At 40.5% G+C, this 8,751-nt stretch overlaps 2 protein-coding genes across 2 annotated transcripts; one reads left to right on the top strand and one right to left on the bottom strand.

Annotated features, from left to right (window-relative positions):
- Nucleotides 1-1,852: 1,852 nt before the first annotated feature.
- Nucleotides 1,853-3,043, top strand: LOC106086774 (selenocysteine insertion sequence-binding protein 2). Its single transcript, XM_013251572.2, has 3 exons — nucleotides 1,853-2,361; nucleotides 2,430-2,650; nucleotides 2,717-3,043. The coding sequence occupies exons 1-3, from the start codon at nucleotides 1,898-1,900 to the stop codon at nucleotides 2,950-2,952; spliced, it is 921 nt and encodes a 306-aa protein (XP_013107026.1). The 5' UTR covers nucleotides 1,853-1,897; the 3' UTR covers nucleotides 2,953-3,043.
- A 118-nt stretch (nucleotides 3,044-3,161) lies between these two features.
- On the bottom strand, nucleotides 3,162-5,439 carry LOC106086773 (uncharacterized). Its single transcript, XM_013251571.2, has one exon. It carries the CDS (start codon nucleotides 5,394-5,396, stop codon nucleotides 3,249-3,251), a length of 2,148 nt encoding a protein of 715 aa, XP_013107025.2. The 5' UTR covers nucleotides 5,397-5,439; the 3' UTR covers nucleotides 3,162-3,248.
- Between the last annotated feature and the right edge of the window lie 3,312 nt (nucleotides 5,440-8,751).

The following is an 8,751-nucleotide window of genomic DNA, read 5'->3' as shown; positions in this document are numbered from 1 at the left end:
AAAACCAACTCAAGTGACAGAGAGTGGCAGAGAGACTCATTGGTGAGAGCACTTCAGTCATCCACTTCGGTCCTCTACTGACGAAAGCACCATGTTCGTAGAGAGATTCTAGTCATGTTAATATATGTTCAACCACAATCCTGTGATTTTTCTCCGCAATTGCAGGACAATGACTCTAAAGATAACTCCTCCAGATCACGGTTTCAGTCTTCTGGCAGAGGCCAGCCAGCGACATCAAAGACCTGACGTCAGAAAGCAAACCAGCACTATTGTCAGCAGACCGTGTTTAAGCTTCCTCAGCACCAAGATAACTGACGTGATGTTCCGTCAAAAGCTAAGCCACCAAGAGCATCAGCCCGCGCATTCTGCATAAAAAGTCTGTAGCGCCTCGTATGCCCTTCCATTACACATCATCACCGAATACCAACAGAATATAAGAGTACCCAAAGTTTAAGTAACGCCTGATTACCAGATTACCAAGATAACTGACGTCATGTTGCGTCAAAAGCTAGGCCACCAAGAGCATCAGCCCGCGCATCCTGGATAAAAAGTCTGTAGCGCCTCGTATGCCCTTCCTTTACACATCATCCCCGACTACCAACAGAATATAAGAGTACCCAAGTAACGCCAGATTACCTACACCCTCAGTCAATAGATGACTTTCGATACCGCCAGCACAGAGCTCCCCCTTAACCCTCCCACGGTTGAGTCATCCGTTGCCGTTGCCTACACCCTCAGTCTATAGGTGACTTTCGATACCGCCAGCACAGAGCTCCCCCTTAACCCTCCCACGGCTGAGTCATCCGTTATCGTTGCCGAAGGAGAAGATTCATAGGGACCTTGTACTTTTTGTATGGAATTTTTAAATTTTTAGACACCAATGAAAAAGGTACCCAGGGACCTTGAAAAAACCTAAGTAAAACGACATCCATCCGTAAACAAGTACGACAGCCTGGTACATAGTCTGTAGCGAAGCATCACTAGCTCCCAACAGAACAAAGATTTCGAAAAGCTAAAAAAATAACAGGTTCCCGAGCTCCTCATTTCATTTTCATGGCCGGAAACCCGCCATTAGATCGAGAATGAGATTCAGTGGATCTCTAAGAACGCTCTTTTTTGTACCCGAAGCGATACCATGTACCTTATTGATCATTTTGGGAAGGGCACGGCTTCCAACAGAACTAAAGGCTACCAAAGTAGCCGTATTGCGTCAGTTTCCCGCGATAAGTACTGCAGTAGTTCCATGCACATTACCAATCTTTTTTTGGGATGGGAACAGCTTCCAAAAGAACAAAAGGATTTTCAAAGTTTGAGGAACGCCAGTTTCCCGATTCCTCTAGTCTTTTTCTTCATGGTCGCACACCCACCATATAAGTGCAAATGCATTAGATCGAGTATAGCATGTAGCGCTTAGGGTGCTCTTCCTTGCCTCCGAGATAAATTCCGGTGCACCATCAACGTCACCGGCCTAAACTTTCCCAACTTTCTGCTTGTGTCATGTTCTTAGATAACTCTCATTTATCTATATTCACAAGCGCCACCAACCAGTCTAGATGCGAACTTTAAATTCTTTACGTATATAAAATTTATCTATGATTTAGGGTTTCGGCAGTCTTAGCATCCAATATGTGTATCTTTCTTTTAGTTCTTTTTGTTTTTGCTGTAACTTTGGTTTTTTTCGGCACATCTGCTTGCTTTGAAGAAAAATAAAATAATTACCGACACCTATAGGCTTGACTAATTTTACATATCAAGTTTTGAGAGAAATTATATTCCTGTTATTTCAATCCTCTTTGCGCATATAAAAATCGTTCGCTTTACAACACTATAAACACTACAAATTGTACAAAGATTTGTTTACATTTATTTTTCTTAAAGAATATTATTTATTGCTGCCATGTCAGATAAATTTAAAGTTATTGATCATGTTACATTTGAACAACTGCAACAGAGTAGCAAATCTGCTATTGCAACATCCGCAGTTCCTAAAATTCGCAATGCAAAATATAAGCGTATGGCTGCAGCAGCTGATAGCGGCTTTAATTTGCTACAATTTGTGAAAAAGGCGGATCGTGGTGGTAAACAAGCCAAGAAGCGAAAACATAAGGTGACGAAAAGGATATTAGATGAACGTTTCAAGCATTCATTCAGGAAAAAAGGCAAACAACGAGAAAATGGTAGTAAACTAAAGATAAGTCGTTTAAAAAAGTCTGTATTGCGATACAGACAACTAAAACGCAATCAGGAGAAAATGCAGGATGAGATTGTAACTCAGTTGGAGGGTTTAAAACTTGTCGCTAATAATGCACCAACAGAGGTGGCAAGTGAAAAAAGCCGTATACATTCTGGGCGTTTTCGTGAGTATGTTTTCCACCTATTGCATAGGCGATTTTGTATTGGCGTTTCCTTTGACCTCTTCATCTTTACAGTTATTGCGAGAATTGCACAACGCCTACGCTGAAGCAACACACTGAGCGCTTGCTTAGAGAATTAAATCGTTTCCAACGAAGAGCATATGTCCAAAACGAGATAAAGGCCCGTGCTCATCGTCGCCTTGTGATAGGCTTTCGAGAAGTGCAAAACTTTTTGTCCATTAGCAAAGTGAAATTGGTCATAATTGCCACAGACTGTGAAAGATGTGAGGGAACAGGTAGGCCCAATGGCAACATATGATATGATGTTTACATAAAACTTGACATTTTGCATTTGTTTTAAGCTGGCTTGGATGAGACCATATCTAACATCAAGAGACTATGTCATGACCAACAGATTCCCATATGTTTTCCATTGCAAAGAAGGCAATTGTCGTACATGCTGTACAAAAAGGCATCGATAAGTTGCATAGGAATTTTAGATTACGATGGTGCCCGAGAGACATTCCAGCAATTGCTTGTAGCATTAAATGATGCAAGGGAAATGTATAGAAAAATGCAGCATTGTAATACAACATGAAAGGAAAATTTTTATACGACATTATTAAGCAACTTGAAATGAGATTTTTTTTTGGCAAATTGGTTTTAATAAATTAATCCTTTTAAAAAAAAATCATTTGAACCATTTACAAAAACTAAATCTCCACCACTTGATGAGCCGCTATGCTGGCTCTAAGGGGTCCCCGTTCGCCGGAAGGGTAAATATTGCTCTTAATCAGAAACCACACATTCACATTTGAATAGAATCTAATTTAATTTATTTAATTAGAATTAACATAAGAGACCATTATATTTTGAATAATAATATCTTAAGAGCTATAATCGTAAATTACGTTGTACATCTAAACTCATGTCCTTAAAGGCACGTAATCGTTGGAATATTATGCTTCGTTCGTTCTCGAACAATTGCCAGTAATGTAGATGATTACTTATGTGTTGCATAAGTAGATTTTTGGCAAAACGCCAACAAGATTGGGTGTGGTTCGAGCCTAAGCCCCGACTCTGACAGAATGTCACTATGGTTTTTATTTGGTCTTCTGCAGGTAGTTGCTTTAAAATAAATGCAAAAACATTTTTAAAATCTGGTTTTAAATGTGAGGGAAAAATGCGCGTATCACTGAAGCCATGCTTGGGAAAAACTAACAGCACTGGCAAAGAGGCCATATTGAATTGCCATGGTAAATCGTTTAGCAGAGCATTGAGTCTAACAAACTGCAGCTCGGGTGCAAGTGATCTCAGAGCCGATGATATTTGTATAAATGTATGTTGCAGTGTGCCACAAAGGGCACATTCTGGTGAATGTATAAGTAGTACCAGCGATTGATTGTGGGAATAATGCAAACTATTTTGAAATGTAAAATGGTTTAAATTTGCCATGCCATAGCTGTCCAAGGAACTCTTTGCCTTGCGCGGACTTGAGTTATTCAGTTGTTTTAAATGCTCACTCTTAAAGTGAGCTGGTAAACAACGTTGATAGTATTGGCCTAGATATCTTCTAAAGTTCGTCATATCAAATTGGTCAGTCATTGGGAAAATACTTTCTTGCTTCATATCAATAATAAAAGCACTGGCCATACTTTGACTCTGTGGTCTCATGTCTAGGCCTTGCAGATAATCCTTATAGCGTTCAGTATCCAACACCACTACGGAAATAGTGCGATTGCTATTGAAGAGCTTAGCTTCTTTATCTACCACCGCTTGCAGATGTTTGGCCGTGGCTATATACAGAGAGTTTGATGATTTGATTTCAAAATTTAAACAATTTGTAATGTGATGAAAGTTTAACAATCTCATTATGTTGGGCTTAAAGTCATCTTTGACCTTAGATGAGGATGGATAAGCCAAGTTCTGCACTAAAAATTTCAAATAACTGTTGATTTCATAGTAATCACCAAGGTTTTTGAGCGCAATATCCATGTTGTAGTAGCACAGATTGTTATCTGTATAAATTTGAAGACTTTCTAGAATATGCTGTATCCCTAAAGCTCGGAAATATTCATTTTGTTGTATTCTTTTCCAGCAATCTGAGGCAATTTTACTGCAAGCCTTATCCCTGTCCACCTTCTCCTCCATGTATGTGAAAAATGGATGAGGTTGATTGACGAAAACAGCCAAAACAGAATTTTGATTTAATTTTTGGGCTATGGTAATAGGGGTAGCATAGCCATGTAGTTTTTTAAGATCGCCTTTTAGTTCTCGATGCAGCCATAGTAGTATATTAGTGGCATTCCATATATGACCTTGAAGTTCGGCATACCTCTTTGTGATGTTGGATGCGCCCATAAATAAAATGTCGGGACCACTATCATCTCCTTTCAGTAAACGGCTGTAGGTTGTAGCTGCTGCTGTAGTATTTGTATAAAATATTACTTTGAAACGATATGTTCTTAAGGGATCACTTTCTAGCCACTTCAGGGCGGCCATGAGATACTGCTTATACTCTCTGCTATCGGGGCTTTTGAAAATCCCTATCACCACGGCATCGGAAACCAATTTTGTTTGCTCCAAATCTTCATTGGTATGTAATCTTTCCAAAGGGTATACCAAGTTATGCACAAACTGTTGTATATCCTTAAAGGACCATAAACCATGATATTGAATTTGCAATTGGCCCCGACTTCCATAGTACGCCATTAGCGTAGGCCATTTGTGGGGTAGACCGGATCCCACCGGTGTATTTAAGGCTCTCGAACAATTGCATTGCAAGTGCCAACAATCAATAGAGGAAAAATATATCTTATCACTATAGTACACTGCCACATCATTATATTCTTGCAAAGCCTCCAAACTGTCTGCACTCCAACGGGTGTAGTAGAAAATCAGCGAGATTTCATGGTGTTGTATTTGTTGTCGTATTCGTTTCACATCTGTGCCCGGGCACTGTTCGATGGACACATATAAACTATGCACAGACGCTACAATTATTGTGACGGCAATTATTAATATTTTTAACCGGCACATCATTATTTGAGTAGAAATTAAAAAAAATGTATTTGTTATGGTTTCATTAACAGCTGTTTAGAATTTTAGTGTTGTAAAGCGAACAGTTGCGGCACAGTGGTTGTTATTATACCCATCACCAAAGCGTAATTATTCAAATATTCGACATCGATATATTTATATATTTGTGAATCTACAAAGTATAGGTTGGTTCAGGGAAATATGTATTGTGCAGCATTGGATGGAGCAATCATGAATCGGCCCATGGCATTTCCTTATACTCCAGTTTAGTTTATGTCTGGTTGGGAGAGGATTATACCAAATATGCCCGGCCGACACGGAATAACTTTAAGCACTGCACAGGTTGGATCTTTGTACTCCATTTTGTCTTGTATTCGTCGTTATCATGGAAAGCTCAGCTGAAAGGGGGCGCGTCCACAGGTTCCAGCTAGTGGAAAGCTTCGTAAATATGCGGAGTAGCTGCAAATGAAATGAGAGCCATAATGTCGGATCGGAGGGCACCGGTACTGAGTGCATGTGATACTCGTTATTGTAAATGAAAATTTTACCCATGAATTTTCGACTAAGGGGCAAACTTTTCACATATCAATGAATGCAGTCCGATTCAAGTTCTAAGCTCAATGATAAGGGGCCTCCTTTTTATAGCCGAGTCCGAACGGCGTTTCGCAGTGCGACACTTTTTTCGAGAGAAGTTTTACATGGCATAGTACCTCACAAATGTTGCCAGCATTAGGAGGGGAAACCACCATTAAAAATTTTTCTGATGTTCTCGCCAGGATTCGAAACCAGGCGTTCAGCGTCACAGGCGGACATGCTCACCTCTGCGCTACGGTGGCCTCCTATTGCGCGTTATTGAGAACTTTAAATAACCAATCGTCATCATCAGCGTCTGTTCCCAGGTTAGGAGCTGCTGGAAGCGGGAGTCGGATCTTGAGACAAGCTGCTTGCAACATCATTCTTTTAGTTAAATTGTCTATGACAGAACATTTATCCCACAAGCCGAATTTGAATAGATTTCCAAGCGCCTCGATCTTCTGCGCTCCTTCTATAATCTCTGACAACAAGTTTCGAGGTGTCTCTCACCACTTGATCTTTTCATCGGGCTTTTGGATGTCCCGGTTTTCGTGTACCATCGTGATCGCCTTAAAGATTTCTTCGCTGGAGCTTCTTTATTTAATCTGATAACATGACCTAGCAAACGCAGACGTTGTATTTTGATCCATTTAACTATTCCAACGTCGTCATGCAGTTCGTGGTTCATACGACGCCGATACTCTCCATCAATGCAAACTGGTCAATAAATTTTGCGAACAATTTTTTCTCTCAAACACTCCAAGCACTGCCTCGTCTGCTTTCAAAAGCTGCAATTATTACTTCCGGTAGGCGACCCATAAATCGATTTCGACGGCATAGGCGAGTAGCGTTTGATCTTTGTGAGTAGTGTGACATCCCTATGCACATATGCATCTCGTATAATCTTCTCCAGCGGTATATAAAAGGGATCACACTATAAGCTGTCACCTACCTAAAAGCTCGTTTGCTATTGAATGGGTACGAGAGATTTTTTCTTATTCTTACTGAGAAACGTATGTCAGCAATAGTTATCCTGCAGAGTCATATTAATTTTCCTGGAATATCAAACTCAAACATGGCTTGAAATATATATAATCGTATAGGGCTGTCGAAAGCTGCTTTGCTTTGTTGAAGTGTCCTTCTCGGGGTTTTTCCAGGATTTGGCACAGTGTGAATATCTGGTCTATGGTGGATTTGCCATATATAAGGCGGCATTGATAGATCTCATTGGCCTTAAATTTTAATCTTTCGCACAGTATGCTCGAGAGAATCTGGTATGCGATGGGGAGGTGACTTATTGTTGGCAGATTCTGTCTTGTGTACGGCAGGTTGAGGTTTCAATCATCGGTTCTTCTAGCAGATGCGCAGACGAGTTGATGCATACGCCTTACAAGCATGGCGCCTACGCTGTTTATGAAGTGTTTATGTTTATGGAGTGGGCCACCCATTGGCTCCTGCTTCATTGTTATACCCTACACCACTACTGTGGTACAGGGTTGTTGTTGTTGTAGCAGTGTGTTGTACACTGAGGCGGCAGCCCTTGTCGATGAAAGACTCCATCGGGCCAATCCGGTAGGTACAACCGGCTGCCATGGGATTGATGGTACATAGTATTAAACCTTTGCTTTTGTTTATAACACCCAGAAAGAAGGAAGATAGACCCTTTGATAAGTATACCGATCGACTCAGAATCACTTTCTGATTCGATTTATCTATGTCCCTCTGCCCATGTTAATTTGTGTAGAAACTACAAGTCGCAATTTTTATCCGATCGTCTTAAAATTTGGCACATACATTTTTTTTGCAGTAATAATGCAATAAATTTGTTAGCCGATTCTCTCGATATTTAGCAGGAAGGATTTCTCTTGACTCGCGACATTATTAGTGAATTTCATAGAATTCGGTTAGGATTTATATAAAGCTCTCATATAATTCGCCCGATTTTCATTCTTAGAGGCATTACAAGCGCATTGATCAATCTTCCCAAAATTTTGTACAACGCTTTCCTCGACGACTGCCACAAATCTATAAAGTTGGGTCAAAATGGGTTTATATTTTGATGTAGCTCCCATATAAATGTTCGTCAGATATTGCGTAATTTGCAATAATTTTATCATTTGTCAACCGTAGTTATTACAGTTTGAACATCATCTGAAAACATCCTCCCAGTTTGTACTTATAGAGTAGGTGTAGGTTATTATAAAGTCGGCACCACCTGACGTTTGCCTTTCCTTAAGGTTTTTTTTTCAGTTAAATCACAGTCCTTATTGGACCTTATTCTCACTAGAAGGTGAATATTCTATACTATCATCAGGTGTTGTTGTGACGCCTCTCCCGATGTATCGGACTTCCTGCAAGGCGGTAATATCTGCCTTGCACTTTTCCAATACATCCGCCAGTGCATATACTGCACCTTCTCTATTAGGAATTCGAACATTCCGGATGGATCGTCAACATTAGAGGAGTCCTTTTTTTTGTTTCTTAGAGTAATCTTTACAGCTTTCCGGGTACGGGTTGCTGGCCCCGCGCCCTAACGGCGTGGGTTATGTGGGATCCCACATTTACTTCTAGATGTCGCCATCCAAAGTCCGATGATAACGATACGATAGGGTTACGTGTGCAATCCCACAAAACTCATGCGGTTGGGGCGCCGGGCCAGTAACCCGCCCCCGGAAAATTGAGAACTACTATGAGAAACAAAGGAATAGTAAAAACGGACCCCCCAACGTTGACGACCCAGGCAAACGAAAAAAGGACTATGATTTGCGGATCTGCACCTGGAATG

The sequence above is a fragment of the Stomoxys calcitrans genome, chromosome 1 (genome assembly GCF_963082655.1).
Source record: "Stomoxys calcitrans chromosome 1, idStoCalc2.1, whole genome shotgun sequence".
Taxonomy (NCBI): domain Eukaryota; kingdom Metazoa; phylum Arthropoda; class Insecta; order Diptera; family Muscidae; genus Stomoxys; species Stomoxys calcitrans.
Note: the sequence above shows the minus strand (reverse complement) of the source record. Positions and strands in the feature narration are given on the sequence as shown.

Bases quoted from the DNA above. Each gene is read 5' to 3' on its own strand.
- LOC106086773 (XM_013251571.2), bottom strand. From the start codon at position 5,396: ATGATGTGCCGGTTAAAAATATTAATAATTGCCGTCACAATAATTGTA.
- LOC106086774 (XM_013251572.2), top strand. From the start codon at position 1,898: ATGTCAGATAAATTTAAAGTTATTGATCATGTTACATTTGAACAACTG. The intron at 2,362-2,429 runs GTATGTTTTCCA...TCATCTTTACAG, and splicing joins CATTCTGGGCGTTTTCGTGA to TTATTGCGAGAATTGCACAA. The intron at 2,651-2,716 runs GTAGGCCCAATG...ATTTGTTTTAAG, and splicing joins TGAAAGATGTGAGGGAACAG to CTGGCTTGGATGAGACCATA.